Source organism: Hippopotamus amphibius, chromosome 11 (genome assembly GCF_030028045.1).
Source record: "Hippopotamus amphibius kiboko isolate mHipAmp2 chromosome 11, mHipAmp2.hap2, whole genome shotgun sequence".
Taxonomy (NCBI): domain Eukaryota; kingdom Metazoa; phylum Chordata; class Mammalia; order Artiodactyla; family Hippopotamidae; genus Hippopotamus; species Hippopotamus amphibius.
The window spans coordinates 24,752,597-24,770,978 of record NC_080196.1 but is presented as its reverse complement, the minus strand read 5'-3'; the positions used below and the strand labels follow the sequence as shown (position 1 = coordinate 24,770,978).

At 52.5% G+C, this 18,382-nt stretch overlaps 4 protein-coding genes across 6 annotated transcripts; 2 read left to right on the top strand and 2 right to left on the bottom strand.

Moving 5' to 3' along the window:
- Positions 1-7: 7 nt before the first annotated feature.
- MPIG6B (megakaryocyte and platelet inhibitory receptor G6b) lies at positions 8-5,009 on the bottom strand. Its single transcript, XM_057699661.1, is given in 8 exon segments — positions 8-839; positions 841-960; positions 1,090-1,169; positions 1,297-1,337; positions 1,697-1,787; positions 1,947-2,294; positions 2,494-2,556; positions 2,742-5,009. Coding segments are annotated over 7 exon segments (831 nt in total). The 5' UTR covers positions 2,555-2,556; positions 2,742-5,009; the 3' UTR covers positions 8-749.
- Positions 3,787-6,544, top strand: LY6G6C (lymphocyte antigen 6 family member G6C). 2 transcript variants are annotated; one of them, XM_057699669.1, is made up of 3 exons: positions 3,787-3,947; positions 5,333-5,443; positions 5,897-6,544. In XM_057699669.1, exons 1-3 carry the CDS (start codon positions 3,896-3,898, stop codon positions 6,109-6,111), a joined length of 378 nt encoding a protein of 125 aa, XP_057555652.1. In that variant the 5' UTR covers positions 3,787-3,895; the 3' UTR covers positions 6,112-6,544. The 2 variants fall into 2 exon arrangements, with proteins under 2 accessions (XP_057555652.1, XP_057555651.1); XM_057699668.1 differs by having other exon boundaries at positions 3,806-3,947; positions 5,276-5,443.
- Positions 6,545-7,269: 725 nt separating this feature from the next.
- LOC130831479 (lymphocyte antigen 6 complex locus protein G6f-like) lies at positions 7,270-16,460 on the bottom strand. Of its 2 annotated transcripts, none has more exons than XM_057699670.1 (6): positions 16,403-16,460; positions 15,566-15,895; positions 15,219-15,482; positions 13,829-13,984; positions 8,611-8,757; positions 7,270-7,614 (listed from the first exon to the last, which is right to left on the bottom strand). In XM_057699670.1, exons 1-6 carry the CDS (start codon positions 16,458-16,460, stop codon positions 7,391-7,393), a joined length of 1,179 nt encoding a protein of 392 aa, XP_057555653.1. In that variant the 3' UTR covers positions 7,270-7,390. The 2 variants fall into 2 exon arrangements, with proteins under 2 accessions (XP_057555653.1, XP_057555654.1); XM_057699671.1 differs by lacking the exons at positions 7,270-7,614; positions 8,611-8,757 and adding exons at positions 13,235-13,486; positions 13,621-13,687.
- On the top strand, positions 10,197-11,976 carry LOC130831477 (lymphocyte antigen 6G6e-like). The gene is given in 5 exon segments (XM_057699666.1): positions 10,197-10,334; positions 10,469-10,588; positions 11,274-11,399; positions 11,526-11,801; positions 11,804-11,976. Coding segments are annotated over 4 exon segments (483 nt in total). The 5' UTR covers positions 10,197-10,334; positions 10,469-10,536; the 3' UTR covers positions 11,833-11,976.
- Positions 16,461-18,382: the final 1,922 nt, after the last annotated feature.

Below are 18,382 nucleotides of genomic sequence, written 5' to 3'. Positions count from 1 at the left end.
TTAAAGAAAAACAGAGCTGGGACGTCCGTAGTGGCACAGTGGTTAAGAATCCGCCTGCCAATGCAGGGGACATGGGTTCAATCTCCTGGTCTGGGAAGATCTCATATGCAACTAAGCCCATGTTCCACAACTACTGAGCCTGTGCTCTAGAGCCTGTGAGCCACAACTACTGAGCCCACATGCCACAATTACTGAAGCCCGAGTGCCTAGAGCCTGTGCTCTGCAACAAGAGAAGCCACCACACTGAAAAGCCCGCTCACCACATTGAAGAGTAGCCCCTGCTCACCACAACTAGGGAAAGCCCACGTGCAGCAACAAAGACCAAAAGCAACCAAAAAAATTAATTAATTACAAAAAGAAAAAAGAAAAACAGCTTAAATAAGAGCAATCGAAGGCCAAGCCAGATGAATGCTAAAAAATGTCTAGTGGGTGTGGTTATTAGGACATCACTGGTAATCTCATGGAGAGCAGGTGAGCGGTTGGAGTGGAGTGAAGAAAAAAATGGAAGAGACAGGTATAGGCTCATGGTTCAAAGAGCTTGACTGTGGAGAGAAGGGAAGAGATAGGGCAACAACAGGAGCTGTTGATGTCTTAAGATGGGGAGGCAGGGCTTGATCAGGGTTAGAAAGGACATCAGTGGTGAAGGATACCTGAAAGCTGTGTGAGAGATGGGGCTAAGGAAGGACCAAGATCAACAGCAGAGATACCCTGGATGCTAGGTCTCCTGACTCCCAGTCTAGCGCTCATTTCTATCCCATGGTGCCTTCCTTCTCCAGGTGAAGGGCCAAGAAGGGGAGGGGTGTTATGGAAAGCTGGGAGCCCCCGGCTTGTGAGGTTTGGAGTAAGGGCTTCCTTTCGAACTACAACCGCATAGGTGGTGGAGGTATCAGTAGGGACCACTGGGGACAGTCGGCAGGAACTTCTGAGGGCCATATGATCCAGGTCTGCGTAGAGCAGGCTCTGAAAGTTGGGGAGGAAAGCAGGAGGGTCTCAGAAGTCTGACTCTCTTGGAGATTCAGGCCTCTGTCTTTCTTGGTCCACTTTACTCACAGATTCTGGCCAGCCCCTATCCCACCCCCAAGCCCTTACCGGCTCCTGGTCCAGGTCCCCTGCAATCTTGGGGTCTTCCTCCTCTGCTGGCCTCTGAGGCTCCACTTTCACGAGCGGAACTATGTGGGGGGGACAGAGCTGAAGGATTGAGAGAAGGTGACCAACTCGTCTGCTCCCAGCAAGGGCTCAGACTCAGGAATTGGGTGGGGAATATGGAGAAAGAAAATGGGGTGGAGTTAGTCTCACCAAATCTGGGGGGTGGTCGAGGCGGGTGAGGGGGCAAGCGCCTGTAAGTGATGGATAAGAGTCTTTGAGAACCACTAATCTTGTCTCCCTTGTTCTGGGCCCCAGGACACGCCAACAACCACCCGGCAACTTTCAAGCTCTGACCCGCAAAACAACCTAAGTTCCACCCGCACAGATAGCTCCGCCCACTCTTGGAGCCTGCTCCGCCTCTAGCTTCGCCTCCTTAGCTAGGGCCCCACCCACCAGCCCAAGGCCTCGCCGCAAAGTTCTGACCTCCCCCAGTCGTTTCCAAACCACACCTGAGGGCTCCTGATCTAGCTTTGGTTTGCGGAAGTTTTGAGCCTGCCCCTGCCGCCTCGGGTCGAGACCCTTTCCATCAGGCCCCGCCTCTCGTGCTCACCTGCGCAGCCAACAGGCCCAGCCCAATACTCCGAGTCCCAGCACCAGCCCAGCGCCCAGCAGCGGGATCAGAATCTGGGGATACACGGGCCCTGGGGGAACGTCGGAAGCGGGGTGGTGGTGGATGCCGAGATCAGGGTGCAGGGACAGAGAGCTAGCTGTCCCGCTCAGGAACCCCCAGCCAAGGCCTCCCTCCCTGCCGGGGGCGTGTGTCTGAGTTAGGTCTCCTGTGTGTGAAGGCCTAGACCTACCATAGGTAGGCCCGGGAGCTCCGCAATAGGCCCTGTCCCCCATCACTTGAAGCTCTGTACGGCTCTCGTTCTCCTGGCGGCCCTTGCAGATAAAGGTGCCGGAGTCCCCCGCGCTCAGGAGCAGCTCCAGCCGCCGGATATCAAGGTCCAGGGCGCGTAGGCGGCCAGCAAAGGGCTGGGCGGGAGACACGGTGGGGGTCCCGCTCGGTGAGGCCAACAAGATAGGGCGGCGTCCTTTGGACAGGCCTTTGCAGGCCGGGAATCTAGGTGCCCAGGCCCAACGGGTGGGTTGCGAGACCCCTACACAGGAGAGAGTCACCCGGTCCCCAGGGCGGCCGTCCAGTGAAGCTAGGGGAGGCGTGGGGGTGGTGGTTAAGGCAAGTCCACAGGGCAAGACGACCCTCCCATTTATGTCTTCTCCCTCTCCTCTCCTCTCCCACCATCCTGGATCTTCCCATACACATCCCCCCCCCCCCCCCCCCCCCGGCACCCCCTCCTCCTGCCTCAGTCTTTCCTTGCCCATTCTGATTTTCCTGGAATGGCTTACCCCCGGGGTTCCCCTGGGCCCTCGACAGCAGCAGAGGCAGCAGCTGCAGAACCAGGGCCATGGCTGGGATGTTGTGGGAAGAGGAGGCCAGTGAATTAGCGGAGAAGACCGGAGGGAAATCAGAGGGGGGTGGGGGGGGAGACCGCAGGTCTGGAGGCACCGATAAGGGATGGGGGAGGGGCCCCCAGCTGCCCACATCCCTCTGGGAATCCTCGCAGGCAAGTTCACAGCCCTGAACCAATGCTCACTTAGAATTCATGATGGGGCCCTTTACACGCTCTCTATCGCAGACTTCCACTCTGGGAGTGCAGCAGTGGCCGGGAGCACCACAATTTCTGGATCTTGGCTGTCTGAATCCAAATCTCCACTTCACCATCTACTAGCTGCATGATGTGCGCAAGTCGCTTAACTTCTCTGGGCCTGTTTGCTTGTCTGTAAAATGGGGATAAAAGCACCTACCTCGTAGAGTATTGTGAGAACTAAAGTAGTACAGGAAATGCCTAGAACAATGGCTGAGACATGGGAGCACTATGCACTTGCCATTATTACTATTTCTATTCTTATTTTAGCTCCTAGCTCACCTCTCTGTGCCCACGCTGTCCCTCCCGGCCCAAGATGCCGCACCCAAATTGGCAGGTTTTGATTGGGGAGGTGCTTTGGAGCAGGTGCACAGCCCCACACCCAGGACTTCATCAACCCCCACTGTGCTGGAGCAACCAAGGCCAGGCCAAGCCCAGGTGGAGCCAGGGCCAGGTCCTGAAAAGCTTCAGGGGGCCTGAGGCAGCCCCTCCGTAACAAGCAACTCCAGCCCATGCCTCTGCTGCTATGACATCACAGAAGCTCTTGGTGACATCACAAACCCTACTTCATCCTGTGGCTGAGCAGGGGTTGGGAAAACTAAGTGGGAGCTGAATTGAGATTAATTTGGTGCTCCATGTCTGCCCACATGCCCCTACCAATGCCCCCCAGGGACCAAAATTTGGCAGTCAGCTTGGGCCACATCCCATTGTCCATTTCCCAGGAACCAGCAGATAATGCCACCACCACAGCCACTGTAACATCACAGGGGCCTTTGGTGATACTTCTTCAGAGGACTGGGCAGACAGGGATGTTACTCCCAGTGGCCAGGAGGGTGTGTCTTGGACTGAAACCAAGAACAAAAATGGAGTTGGCCACTAGCGCACCTACCCTCCCCACCTCTCTCTCCCATCCTCATTCCCACTCCCCCGCTGGGTCCTGCTTAGCGCCTCCCTAAATGGGGAAGGAGGGGCCACCAGAAGCCAGGGAGGGAGGGACTGTTGCCATTATAAATTCCAAAAAGGCCACTCAACTCCCAGAGACCGATCCCTGAAATTCTGCTCTGTCGGCTGCTGCTGTTGCTACCATTCTCGGGACCCTCACCATGAAAGGCCTTCTACTGATCACCTTGTCTTCTCTGCTCTGCTGGGTCTCAGGTGAGCACCTGGGGGCCCCCAAAGACCTGGTTCACCTGGTCAGGACTTTTACACCCTGCCCCAGCCACTGTCCTACACTACCCACTACTTAAGATCCCATGAACCCCCCAGGCCTAACTGGCTCAGCTCTCCTGTGCCCCCCTCTCCTGTGACAGGGTTCTTGCTCTATTTCTCAAAGACCCATGTCTCCACCTTCAGATTCTTCCCCACATCCAAGACCCACTCTTCTAACCTGCCCAGGGTTCCAGATTCCCCGTTCCTCACTCCTTGTAATCTCTGATATCCAGATCCCCTGCCAGCCCCACTCCCATACAAAACTCTCCAGGATCCAGCTTACCTGCTTTCTCCTCTAACCACATGCACTACTCAGCTAGGTGTCCTCCCAGAAACCTAGGCATCCGGCCTGGGGCTTCTTTTGCAACCCATCTGTCCATCTACTCCATCAGGGACTTTGTGCTCAGTCCCTCAAGCAGTGGCCTTTCCTAGATCCCCCCTGCTCCTCCCTGAGGTGCATACCTCCAGGGACACAAGCTTTCTGGAGGGCTCCAGTGACCCCTCAGAACCTCCCAGGAACCAGGGAGATTTCTCGGCCTTCTGGGGAGGGAATGCCAAGGTTGCTCACCCCCAGGGTAAGGTGGGTTTCACTAAGGTGCAGTCACCAGGCTCCTCCACCCATGGACTGAACCCTTCCGTCACTCAAACCTTGAATTGGCTTCAGCAGGAACTTTGGGGGTGCCCCCATCTGCCCTTCTGCACACATCCTCTCCATTTTCGTAAAGTGCTCTGATGGATTCTGATGATCTGCCTCCCAGATACTATTCCTTTCTGTCAGAGAGCTATTGGGGTGGGAGGATTCATTCAGGGCTGCTTCCTCTTCCCACACTCTTGGTCGCCCTGGGAGGTGAAGAATACATTGCCAAACTGGCCCCAGGTGGCTTTCTTGCCAGCCTCAAGTTCCAAGCCATTTCTGCAAGTTTTGTAACCACCATGATTTTTACTTTGAATATTTTTTCCTATTTCAAGATTCCATCTGTGTCCTTTTCTGAATTTGTTCATCTCCTCCCTCGCCATCTCCATTCTTTCCCCGGGGTATTCTCACATTTCATTTGTCCCCAGCCCCATTGTTGGTAACTCTGCCCCTCTTGACTCATCTCCAGATGGGGTGGAATGAAGGAAGATGTTTAGGGTGTGGGCCATTCCCAGAGCAACAACTCCACCCTCACCCACTCCCACTTTTTCTGCATCACTCACCTGCTCTGTCCCTACCAGACCAAACAGGTCAGAACACCTACTTGATTGGCTCTTCTCCACCCTACCCACCAGCTCAGCTCATCCCCAGGTGAGTCAAACACGCCATCACTTCAGCCCAACTTGTGTCTTCCCAGCGGACGTTCGCTGTCACTCCTGCTACAAGGTCCCTGTGCTGGGCTGTGTGGACCGGCAGTCCTGCCGCCTGGAACCAGGACAGCAATGCCTGACAACAAATGTGTACCTCGGTAACATCCCTTTCTTCAGTGGGGAGAGGGGGCCAGTGGGAGACTCTGTGACTGGGGCTGAGGTGGAACAGAGAATTATAGCAATGAGACTATTTGGCCAAGGATTATTATGTGCCAGGCACCGTCCTGCGTCTTTACATGGGTTGTTTCAATTAATGTCCATGACAACCCTATGATGCGGGCGCTATTATTATACTGAGGAAAGAGCCTCAGAAAGAGACAGTAACAGGTCCAAAGCCTCACGGGCAGCAAGTGGTAGGACCAGGATTGGGGTGAGGGGGTGGGATAAGGAAGCGCAGGAGAAAGGTTAGACTGAGAAGACATACAGAAGCGCAGGGCCGGGGCAGAGTTGGGAAGGAAGGAAGCCTGGGTGGAGTGCATGGGATGGGGAGGTGGACACAGGCATGCCAGGTGCCCATCTTAACTGTCCCCACTGTGCCCTCTTCATCCCAGGGAAGATGTGGGTTTTCTCCAACCTCCGCTGTGGCACACCAGAAGAGCCCTGTAAGGAGGCCTTCAACCAAACCTCCCACAAGCTAGGCCTGACCTATAACACCACCTGCTGCAACAAGGACAATTGCAATAGCCCAGCCCCTCGGCCCACCCCAGCCCTGGCCCTGGTCCTCCTCACCTCCTCGGCTGGTCTTGGCCTCTGGCTGCTACACTGAGACCCCCTCCATGGCTGTCCCTCCTCCCACTTGCCTTAGCCTGAGCGTCTCTTCTTGTGTCTTCGTATCCTCTGCTTCTCTTTGCTCAGGAAAGCATTTCTCCAGGCCCTTCACAATTCTTTAACAGTGGTCTCCTGATCCATCCTTCCACCCTACACCCTCTACTCTGCTTTTCTGGAGTCTCTTCCCATTTCCTTCAACACCAGACCCTCCATTGCCTCCTAGGAGGGCTCCCCACTTTGCTTCCTGCACTCTCCCGTGACGTATGTGAGGAGGGATTGGAATGGGGTTTCTGTCCTGTCCCCAATGAAGGCTCCCAGGAAGGACCTGATGACCTCACCATATGAACTGATTCTCCAAACCCTGGCTCCCATACATACCTCATCCGCATGCTCACCCGTTTCCATTTTGAGTAATAAATGTTGATATCTGATCAATTGTGCATTTATTGTCAGAAGATCTATTATCAGAGTTCCCCTCCAGGAAATAACCCTCTCAGCCCTCATTCTCACCCAAGACCCCTTCAGGGAGTTTCTCTTGGAGACTGGGCTGGGGCAAATGGAGAAACAGGTTTTTCAGGCCTCCATCCTCTCTTCCAGTGCCTGGGGGGTGGCATACAGGGCCCAGTGTTTGGAGAAGCAATCTTTATCCTAAACGTAGGCCACACCCCTGATGTACTGCCAAGAAGGAGGTGCAGCCTGGCTTGAGGGCTCCCCAGAAAGGGTAGGAGAGTTGCATGGGGATGGGCCCTGGGACCCTCTTTCCAGGCCTCAGCCCCTCAGGTTAGAGTTGGGGGCCTCATCTGGCCTAGTACGTGCGGCACCAAGCAACCCTCCTGTTACAGTCCTTAAATTTCCTTTCTCAGTTCCAAATAGTCATATTGGGAGCCAACTTGCACATGGTGGGAAGGCAGTCTCATTGATTCCTGCTGGCCCCCACTCAGCCCAGAGCCTGCTCCCCTTAGTGATCCTCGTTGCTAAGGAAGATTCTCCCTAGCAACAGGATGTAGGAGTCACTTAGGGCAGATTCTCCATTGTCCTTTGGGGTTTAGTTGGTTAAGGAGCACACTATTGTAACTAAGTCCACTGATCCTTGATAACCCCCAAAGTAGAATCTGGATACCCCCATATTATTCCTTCAGCCCTCCCATCAACAAAAGATGGAATTTTCCAGTCAGCTCTAGAGTGGTCAATAGATTTTAATGGCTCACAGAGGAGTGTTTGTCTTCTCACCTCAGATCTCTTTCGTTCCCTCGCTCCCTTCTCTTCCCCTACCCCCACTACCCTCTCCACAGTCCTGGCAAGAGCCAGGCCAGGGCGGTAACCGCTGCAGCCACGGTGCATGCAGGGGCCACAGTGCTCGCCACAGCACTGTTGCACAGGTCGCCGACGCAGCAGTCGCTGTGGGTCGTATAAGTCAGGTCTCCCACCACCTCTGTTTCCACTCGATTGCAACGATGGGCTGCCACGCAGGCTGGGTGCTGATGAATTAAGGTCACTGAGGCTGAGAGAGAGAATAAGACTGGAGTGTTGAACCCTTGGCTTGAAGACTTGCCTTCTGGGGCAGAGCAGATGTGCTTTCAAGGAGCCCAAAGGAATCATCTGCCCCCTCAAAAAACACCTCCCTGAAACCAAGTGATCACAGTTAACACCCTGACATTGTGAGCCCCTGATGGGATGGACTGAAAGGGACCAACATCACTTCTTGCCAAAAACTCATGATCTCAGTCTAATCATGAGAAAATATCAGGTAAATCTAAATTGCAGGATGTCCTACAAAATAAGTCATCAGGACTCTTCAAAAGCATCAAGATCATGGAATCAAAGGAAGACTCAGAACGGTCACAGAGAGGAAACGACTATGAAGATAGGCGAGCTAAAGGCAGTATAGGATCCTGGTTTGGGTCCTGGATCAGAAAAAGGACATGAGTGGGACAACTGGCTAAACTGAGTAAGCTCTGTAGCTTAGTTAGTCATTCTATACCAGCGTTATTTTCTGATTTTGCCAATTGTACTATGGTTATATAAGATGTTAACATTAGAGGAAGCTGGGTAAGAATATACAGTACTAATCTACACTATTTTTGAAATAAAATTAACTTTTCTGTCAATCTAAAATTATTTCGAAATAAAAAAATTAGAATATACATATACACATGCTGCCCTGGTCCTTAGCTGATGCCTGCAAATTGAAGTTTGGTTGAATACTTTGATCCCTACCTTCAAGGGACAGAGCTTTTTCAACCATTTGTGAGTGAATGGGCCTAAGAGACTCTTTCTGGAGGATAAAGAGGAGGGGGGTGGGGCCACACAGACAGCGAGCTTCCAGGGGCTCAGTGCCAGGAGCCAGAAGGGGCTACAGACCGCTCCACTCTGACAGCGGCACCATCTGTCCAGAGCCAGACTGAGCCTGGAAGGTTCTGGAAGCCAGAAGGACTGAAGTAGTAGGGGCTGGAAGCAGGGAGGGGCTGGAAGGGAGGGGGACAAACTGCGGACTCACGGTTTCCAGATAGCTTGGTCTGTCCCAGGTCTAGCTGGGGTTTGCGTTCCTGGAAGCCACAGCACTCGCCCTCTCGGCAAGTGGTCACGGTCTCTTTGCAGGAGCCGCTGGGGCCCCCACCGCAGTCATAGCACCGCATGCGGTTTCCTGGCAGGAGAGAAGAGGTATTGGACCTGGGCTCTCTGGGGTGCTGGCTGGCACTGGGCCACAGGCCTGTGTGACAGGCGCCTTGGCTGCCTCCTTACCCAAGGCAGCCCCCAGCAGGGAGCTGAGCAGGATCCCAGCAAGTAGGGGGGTCATTGTGTCTGCCTGTACAGTCTGCAGCGCCTCTCCCTCCCACCCACCCCCCTCCCTGGCCCCACTCTGCCAGCCTTTTATCCCCCTTGCCTTGGGCTTTATAGGGCAATAAAAAGGGAGGAAAGCGTCTCCCCCAGCAGGCACTGGGGCCCCAATGGGGATAGGGAGGGGCCCCACAGGAGAAAGAGCTCTCAGCATCCTCTGGCGTCCCCAAACTCCTCCATCTCAGAAACAGTTCTAAAACAGTGGCCCCAGAACTCCTGGGGGTCCCTAAGACCTTTTAAGAGGGCCCTCGACAGTCTTCCTTTTCCAACTACCTATCTGTCAGATTTTCTTCATGTGCTTCAATCAAAACAACAAATCCCAACAGGCTGATTGCAGAAGCAGATGTGAAAACCCAGCCATCGTCTATTTCTTCTATTAAGCCCAACACTGAATAGATTCCCCAAGGGAAAAGCACTGCCCACTCTTCTCACTGTACTGTTGGGAAAGAAATTATTTTTCACAAAACTATGTTTTATTAACATGTAATAGGTTTATTTATTTTTTTATTTTTAAATGAACCTATTAAAATATTCTGTTTTGATTTCTCATATAGCAAATGTTGATATCACTTACATAAGAAAAGCCTTTTGGGGTCTTCAGTCATTTTTGAGTGTAAAGAGGTCCTGAGATAAAAGATGTTTTTGAAAACTGCTGCTCAGTGGATACCTGTGTCTCCTCTGTCTCACCCCCACCTCACACACACCCCCACCCCCCACCCGTCTGCCTCTTACTCCCAGTACAATTCTGCCCTGATTCCCCAGGTGTGGGTCTTCTCCCCAATCTCTTAAGCCCCAGTCTTCCAGACTCTACCACACCCCCATCCCAAATCTTATCCCTGCCTGCCTTCCTAGTCTTTCTGACCCTCATCCCTGCACCGGAGGAAACACATTAGTCCCTCTGGCCACACCCATGATTAATTCTTTGCTCTAATGTAGTAAAGCTGGGAGAGATAATTATGGGGTAGGAATGTTGAGGCTTGGGGGGATCAAAGGGATCGGAAGCTGGGTGGGGTCCGCCCTTACACAGCTGCAGCTGGGCTTTGTGTGTGCCTGTGGGTGGGTGGGTGGGTGGGTGGCGGATTGTTGAGTCCACACTCAAACACCACTTGCAAACAGATGCAGGCTGCAAACAGGTCTGGGCTGGGGCTGTTTAGGAGAGTGACCTTGAGAGACTTAAATGCACAGAAGGAGAAAAGACAGAAACAAACACAAGGAGATGAGAGAGTGAAGAACAGCTTGAGACAAGGGGAGGGAGGGAGAGGAGTAGGAGGGAAAGCGACAGACGCTGACAGACACCACTCGGGAGTGACAGACGCAGCTAAGAGTAACACACAAAGGCTGTGAGAAGGGAGAAGACCCTCAAGGCAAGAGCAGGCTCTAATGGTAGGCAGGATGTGAGAGCTGTTGGGCCAGGGCCCCTGCTACGCCAGGCTGCCGAATCTGGCCTTCCTTCCGCCCCACCCCCAGGTTCACTCCCTAGGTGTGTTTGTTTTCTGATCCCTTCCTGTCTCGCTCAGATGCTGCATCTCGAGGATCTCAGGGAGCAGATCACATTTTCCCAGACTCCTGAGCCCGGCGTCCAGCCATGGGCACCTCCAGCATCTTCCTCGGCTTTCTGTTCCTCTGTGGGGCACTGGGTAAGGGCGGGCTGGGGAATCCGTGGGGGCTGGGGGCAGGGTGGGTTGGTGGTGGTGGCAGGGGCTTGTGGAGGAGCCTGAACTCTGGGGGAGGGGGCAGGTGAGAGGGTTCTCTGCCAAGAAGCGAGTTGTAGGGATTTTGGAAAGAAAAGCTACTGGGAATGGTCTCAGGCCAGCCTGATGAGATGGAACAAGAAAAATTTCCTTTCAAAGGCTTTTGGGAATAACTGTCTCTTGTGGCATCTTTGACAAGCTGTGTCTCCCCTGACCCTTATCTCACCTCTTGCTTCTTTGCTGGGCCCCTTGGTCGAAGTTAATTTCTAGTTTCTCATCCAACTCAGCACCATCTGCTTAACTTCTTCACTGGCACCCCCTCCCCGCCCCGGACTGGCTTTTTTGTCATTCTCTGTGTTCATCTCTGATTCTCCTGGCTTCTGTTCACATCTGTGCATCTCTCACACTCCTTGTATCCCTCGTGCCTCTATGTCTTTTTCTTTTCCTGTATTATCCCTCCTCCCTTCTCTGTGTCTCTTTTTCTACCTCTGTTTTTCCCTCTATTTCACTGCTCCCCTCTCCCCGCTGTGTGTATCACCTCCGTCTGTGCATCCCATTCCCAAATCTGGGCTCTGCCTCTCACCTGTCCTGTTTGCCTCTCCTCCCTGCCTGATCTCCACCAACTGCACAGGTCTCACCACTTCCCCTGCCCAGAGACGGCTCCACTGCTACACCTGCAACTTCGCCAAACCCTGCTACCCTATTCCCACCGAGTGTCAGGATGATGAAATTTGTGGCATCAGTATTGGTACCTCAGGTAGGACTCCAGTCTCATGGACCTTCCCTAGGTCTTCCCCACTGTCATCTGTCCTGCCTCTCCTGGGGCCTCATGGCCCTTGCCTCCGTCCTGCTGCTGCCTCAGCATCCCCACTTTGTCCCATAGAACAGAGTGAGGTCATCGAGCGGAAAGGCTGCCTCCCAAGGACCCAGTGCTCTCTGCAGGGCCATGCCACCTATTGGTCACGCTCCTACACTCTTCGGCACCACTGCTGCGAGCAGGACCTGTGCAACGCGGCCACCACACTGCGTCGGCTCCCCAGCCTCCTCCTCATCACCCTGCTCATCCTCGTGGCCAGCTTCACCTGGGGAGACCACCTCCTCCACCAGCCTTCAACCGAAGACTCCTCCACTATCCCTGCGGCCCTGGAAACACCTGCACAGACACTTTTGAGATCTGCCCAAGCACCTGATTTTGCACAGAGACCTCCGATCCCTTGGCCCAACACCTTCACAGACCCCCCCCAAAAGCTGATTCCTACAGGCATTGCTCCAGTCCCTACCTGCCCAGAGGTACCTGCCCAGAGCCAAGCCTCATAAAGAACACTTGTTCTAAATCATTGGTCTTTTCTAGATGTCTGTTGCTGATGTGTTTTCTCAGCCCCAGCTCTCTGGCAAGGCAGGTGTTTGATGGAGCTGTGGGTCCAGGCAAGGGGACTGAAGGTGTGATGAGGAGGAGAGTCCTGCTAGGAAAGATTAATTTGGTAGGTCAGGAAGGCGGGCTTGGGGAACTATGTAGAGTAAATGTAATAAAAGTGCTATCTGGGAGTTCAGCAACACTGGTGTGTGTGTGTGTGTGTGTGTGTGTGTGTGTGCTCTCTAACAGCAAACTATAGCTGCTTGGTGGGTTGCACTGGGCTGCTGGCACCTGAACCACAACTTTCACTTCATCTTCCAGCTGTCATTGGCGTCCTCCTTCTTGCCAACAGCTTAGCTTAAGTCACTGCAGTATGAAGGCTTCAGGTGAGACTTCAGAGAAAGCTTTTCTCCAGTGAAGCCCAAGCTTAAGTAGATACACAAAAGGGCCCCTGGTGGAGTGGTGAGGGTGTGGCTGGGAGGCCAGCTCATTTCCGCCTGAGACTAGGAGGTGGGAGCACCAGTGCCCTCCCCGGCTCCACCAGCCCAGATTTGTCCTGGTTCACCAACAGTCCAGCACGCAGGCCCCGATTACACACCCCACAAGGGAATTCACCCACCACCGCAGTGCACACTCCCTCTGCCCATGCAGATAGAATGTGGCTCAAGGGGCTCCCAGGATGTCAGGGTGATAAGCTGCTCCCTGTTCCGGATACCAAGTGGAGCGCCTAGGATAAGGAGGGAGCCGTGGGGTGATGGCCAGGCACAGGCACCCCCATCCTGACTCAATTCCCTCCACTTCCATTTGAGGAAGTCTGGGGTCTGATTAAAGGTGCTTCTCTCTCAATTTCTTTTCTTTGTGAGGACAAGACGGGGGGCAGGGGGATGTGGCTTATTTTAGAGGCAAGTTGAGTCTTCTTTCCATTCTCTCTGTCCCTCAACCCTCCCACTTTGTATTTCTATTTCTCTCTCTCTCTCTCTCTCCATCTCTTCCCCTTTACTCTGACTTAGGCCTCTTCCCTTCTCTCTTCTTCAATTTCCCCCATTTGTCCTTTGGTTCCCCCATAACGGATTCTCCATCACTGCTCAAGTCTCTGGATTCCTCTGTCTCTTTTCTTCCCATCCCCACCCCTTCTCAGGCCCTCATCCCAGGCTCCCCTCAACTCCATGGTACTGCAGGCTCAGGGCCAACCCTCCACTGGCTTCTTCAAGACAGGAAACCACACCTTTTCATAGGTGACATCATGGAATAACGCTTCTCCTTTCCTTCAGCCCCCAGCCCCTTCTCACACACACACACACACACACACACACACACACACACACAGCTTGGCTGTTGGAGACCAGCTGGACTGTGAAGTAGCACTCTCAGCCCCTCCCCCCTTGCCAAGGTTTTCAGGGAATCCTTCAGGTGCCAGATGGCCAGGGAGACAGCAGGTCACACTTCCCAGCAGATGTCATTGAGATCACCTGGTGTTAGGGGCAGGTGGGCTGTGGGTTTTGCAAAGCAGAAAGACAGATTAAGGATACTTCTGTTCTCCACCTCCTCAGGAACCAGCATCCTATCCCACCCCAACCCCGGTCTCCTCTGGGATTTAAACTTCTGCCCCCTAGGTGTTCCTCACCTGAGATGGGCCAAATGGATGTTCTCATAGACCTGGATCTCGGGTCTGAACTGAGGAAACGAGGCATCTGGGGAGAAAGAGCCATATGAGGTGCGGCAGAGAAGTCACCAGATGACTCAGAGCTGTATGCCTCACCCCCTCTTCCCCTAGGGAAGACAGGGTATACAGGCAAGATATGAGCCCACCCCTCTGGGAAGGAGGGACTCACTTCTGTGCTTAGCCCCCTGGACCCTCTGCCTCCAGAGCATGACGCCGAGGACCACGATGGCGGACCCCTGGCCCACTGCGAGCAACAGCATCAGGATCCAGGGCACGTCCCAGTGTGCGGAAGGGGCACAGAGGGCAGGGGAGGCATCCGCGGAGGCTGCAGTAAGGGCAAGACGAGAGGGATAAGGAGGGAGGCAGGGAGGGCGGTCTGTCCCTTGTGCCCCAGAGAGAGGCCTTCCCCCATAGTCTGGTGGGCTCTTCAAAGGAAGACTTCCTTGTCCCCAATATCCACCACCCCATTTTGCCTGTTTCCAGGCCTCTCACCCTGACCCCATAAGCCAACATGGATAGAGAATGGTGATGTCCCCCTGGCTACACGTGGACGGCTAACTCCAGGGTGGACCACCAGCTGTAACTGCGATGCTTTCCTCATGCCCTTCACAGTAATCCACCCTTTTAAGCAAAAAAACAAGTGCCTTCTGTTTATTCATTCTTCCATTCATCCACTCCACAGGCTTTTGCTGAGTGCCCACCACATGCCAGACCCCAGATTAGGTGCTGAGGATGTAGAGGGAAATAAAACCCTGTCACTGCCCGTTAGTTGGCCTTTGCTTACCAAAATAATGGCCATTTGCTCCTCCCTCTTGCCTTGTAAATGGGTTGTTCTACGTCCAATAGCATTCTTTCTCTGTATAATGGACTTTTTATTGTAAAACAATTATATGTTTTTTCTCCTGCTGCCTCCACCATCAATGGGCCATTATAACACCAGTGCATATATCCTTTCTTCAAAAGACAACTGCCCCAGCAATAATTCTTACCTTCTTCCTCTCTGCTAAGGGATATTCCACAAAAACCATACATTATCCTACTTCTAAACAAAGGTATATCCCACCAGAATTCTTCTCCTCCCTCTTCACTGATGGTCTATTCCAGGGGTCCCCAGACCTCAGGCCGCGCACGGATAGCGGTCAGGGGCCTGTTCGGAACCGAAGCGCACAGCAAGAGGTGAGCAGCGGCGAGTGAGTGCGCGAAGCTGCATCTGCCGCTTTCCATCGCTCGCATTATAGCCTGAACCATCCGCCCCGCTCCCCCCGCAGCCCCGCCCGCCCCCCCCCACCCCCCGGTCTATGGAAAAATTGTCTTCCACGAAACCGATCCCTGGGGCCACAAAGGTTGGGGACCGCTGGCCTATTCCATCAGAAAGCTGGCTTAAGCAACTCCCTTCTCTGTTATGGATTCAGTCAATGAGAAAAAAGCCCTCCTCCTACAGGCAGTGGAGGATAATAACAGCCAGTAATAGATAAGCCTCCTCTCTCACCTCCTCCCCTAGCTAGCAGTGCGGGATGCGTCGGAGGCAACATCCCTTCTCTTAGCGTCCCTCAGCTTACCTGCCAGGCTAAAGCTGACCCCTTTGTTCTGAGGCATGAGGCAGCGGATGATTCTTGGTCTACGTGCCCTGGGCTCAGGAAGCCCATCCCCAGGGCACACCAAGAGCAGGGCAGCCCCATCTCGCCAGAAGGACTGCACATGCCCCTTCACAGGACCCTTCCCCTCCAGCCAGGTCACAGAGTCCAGGCGTCTGGCGGGGACCACAGAGCACAGGAGGACAGAGCAGGGGGATCCATCTGCAGCCTGAGCAGAGAACTGGGATCCTGGAGGGAGAGAGGGACCCCTCAGTTCTTTGTCTGGGCTTCCCTGGTTCCCAGTGGCCCCTGGTCTGCATGCCCCTACTCACCTCTGAGCACGGAGACATCATACACCCTCCAGTTCTGGTACTTGTGGTGCTGACCCAGCACGGTGCACCAGTACCGCCCGGCATCTCCCTCCTTGGACCCTTCCAGCTGCAAAGAGTAGTTTCCCAGCAGTTTGACCCTGGATTCCCTTCTGGGCTTCCCAGGGTCTGGGACTGGCCTGGCCACTTGGACCTGGACCACTAAAGCCGTGGAGGAGCCTGTTGCAGGACTGCGGAACCAGGACAGGAATTCATCTCCATGTAGGGTGGGTGGTGAAGGACATGGCAGCTCCACTGCCTCCCCGAAGGCCACGTAGATGGCCTGGATGTTGCCTGTGGGGAGGGATCTGTGTGAGACCAGAGACCTCCATCAGGTCAACAACCCCAGCCCTCAACCTCCTACCCCTGGCTTCCTCCCCTTCTGGGGTCCCCCAGCACTGGGCCTGACTGTGAGCATATTTCTCAAGTGACAGCTACAAAAAAAGTAAGGTGGAGAGAAGAGGGTGGGGCTTTCCCCACCTCTTCTCCAGCACGTGAGGGAATCTGAGGGCAAGAGGGAAAAGGTGGGAATAGTCGACAAATGCCCGTACCCCTTTCCTTTCATTTCTCCTTCTCTGGATAAGAATTTACTTGTCTGTTCTTATTTTCTAAAGGAAACTGTACCTGACCTGGACCCCTACAGACCCTGGATCTTTCCCAGTATTAGAGGCAGGGGGAGGTCAACTGGGGTAAATCTATCTTCTTGAGCCAGATGCCTTCCCCAGGCCCCTAAAGAGAAACAGCTGCAGTCCCTCCCAACCCTGTGAATAGGTGAAGGATCCCCCAACTCCTGCTCCTTACCTGAAGCAGCCTGGGAGAGCCCACATAGGCACAGAAGGAGGAGGAATAAGACAGCCATGGGGAGAGCTTACCAAGTTCTCCTGCCTGGGACCCGCTATCCCCAGGGAGGAAACATGCCCAGATAAAGGCCCATACTCCCTAGTCTGGAGTGACATGGGCCTCTGAAGGGGATGGGAATGCCAGGGAGATAAAGCCCAGCTGCATGTCTACTGGGGAAAAAGTGACAACCACCCTTCTGTTCCAAGAGAGAAAAGACCTGGTTCGGGCCATTCCAAAGATGACCTCTTCACCCTTCAGACTCCATATCAGCGGAAGGACTCAGATCAAAGACTTTCCACACTAAGAAGCCTGTGCAGAAGGGGTTATGGCTGTCCACCTCCCGTCAGTCTGGAAGTACATTCTGTGTTCTCGCCTCCAACCCAAGAGACACCAGCCATGAGGGAAGAAGCTGAGTCTTCATGCTGGTTTCCAGGGAACCCAGCACAAGACTGCACATCCAGTCAGTACTCCCTAAATGACTTAGAATGACTTTCTCTGTGGCTGCCTGACACATGATAGACCTCTTCTGAGCCCCTGATGAGGATATTAAGATATTACTCAAGGAGAAGGATAGCAGGGGCCTGGAGAATTCACTGATTCATCCCTTCGCCTCAGGCAGGACTCTCTTAAGGCAGCTCTTCACATTGCTCTCATAGTTTTTTAATGTGTTATTTATTTTTAAAGTCTATTTAAAAAAAAATTGTTTCTGATGAACTCTTTCATGCATACCAAAGACTATATCTAATGTACAACTGTATAATGGCTAAATAAACTGTGGTATATTCACAAAACGGAACACTCGATAGCAATGAGAATGAGCAAACCACAATGACATGCAACAAAGTTGATTCTCACAAACATAACGAGAGTAAAAGAAGCCATAAACAAAGGGCACGCACTGTATGATTCCATTTATATAAAGTGCAAAAACAGGCAAAAGTAATCTAGGAGGTTAGAGATTAAAATCGTGGTTACCCATGGATGAATGACCCAAGTCAGAAAGAAAAGACAAATACCATATGATACCACTTATGTGACACAAATGAATTTCTCTATGAAGCCGACTCACGGATATAGAGAAGACTTGTGGTTGCCAAGGGCTGGGGGGTGGAGGTGGGATGGATTGGGAGTTTGGGATTAGCAGATGCAAACTATTATACATAGAAGGGATGTACAACAAGGTCCTACTGTGTAGCACTGGGAACTATATTCAGTATCCTGTGATAAGCCATTATGGAAAAGAATATAAAAAATAATATATATATGTATAACTGAATGCTATATAGCAGAAATTAACACAACATTGTAAATAAACTGTATTTGAATAAAATAAATTTTAAAAAATTCATATCTAAACAGAAAGAAAAAGTAATGGTTACCCTCGGTGGGGTAGTAGCAACTGGTAGCAACCGGCAGTAATCCGGGGAGGGTCTTCTAGATGCGGTAATGATGTGTTCCTGATCCCGGGTGCTCACTAGATGGACATATTCAATTGGTGCATTTTTCTGTATATGTGTTTACTGCAATGAAAAGCTAAAGAGTTTATATATTATGTAGGTGTAAGGTACTAAGAAAAAGAAAACAAACTTGTATATCTATTGAGAAACAGAATATTACCCTTTCAAGCCAAAGATCCTCTATGCTGTGTAACAGTATTGTAAATTTGCTCTTTGTCTTTCACATACTTGATCATTAAATTTTATGTGTTTTTGAATTTTATACTATGGTGTCATGTTGTATGTAATCTTCTGAGGCTTTCTTTTCTCCACTCAACATTATGGTTTTGAGAATTGTTCAATGCTTAAGTGTGATAATTCACCCTCTTTTTTAAACCAGTCTTTCACACATCTTAACAATACTAAGTCTCCCTCTCCATGACCATGGCGTAGCTCTCCATTTATTCAAGCCTTCGTTTACCTCTTTCAGTAATTTTTGTAATTT

Coding starts and splice junctions, on each gene's coding strand:
- LY6G6C (XM_057699668.1), top strand. CDS start 3,896: ATGAAAGGCCTTCTACTGATCACCTTGTCTTCTCTGCTCTGCTGGGTC. Junction 3,948..5,275: donor TCTGCTCTGCTGGGTCTCAG/GTGAGCACCTGG, acceptor CCACCAGCTCAG/CTCATCCCCAGGTGAGTCAA. Junction 5,444..5,896: donor GACAACAAATGTGTACCTCG/GTAACATCCCTT, acceptor TCTTCATCCCAG/GGAAGATGTGGGTTTTCTCC.
- LOC130831479 (XM_057699670.1), bottom strand. CDS start 16,460: ATGGCTGTCTTATTCCTCCTCCTTCTGTGCCTATGTGGGCTCTCCCAG. Junction 15,483..15,565: donor TGATGTCTCCGTGCTCAGAG/GTGAGTAGGGGC, acceptor CTCTCCCTCCAG/GATCCCAGTTCTCTGCTCAG. Junction 13,985..15,218: donor GGTCAGCTTTAGCCTGGCAG/GTAAGCTGAGGG, acceptor CCCTTACTGCAG/CCTCCGCGGATGCCTCCCCT.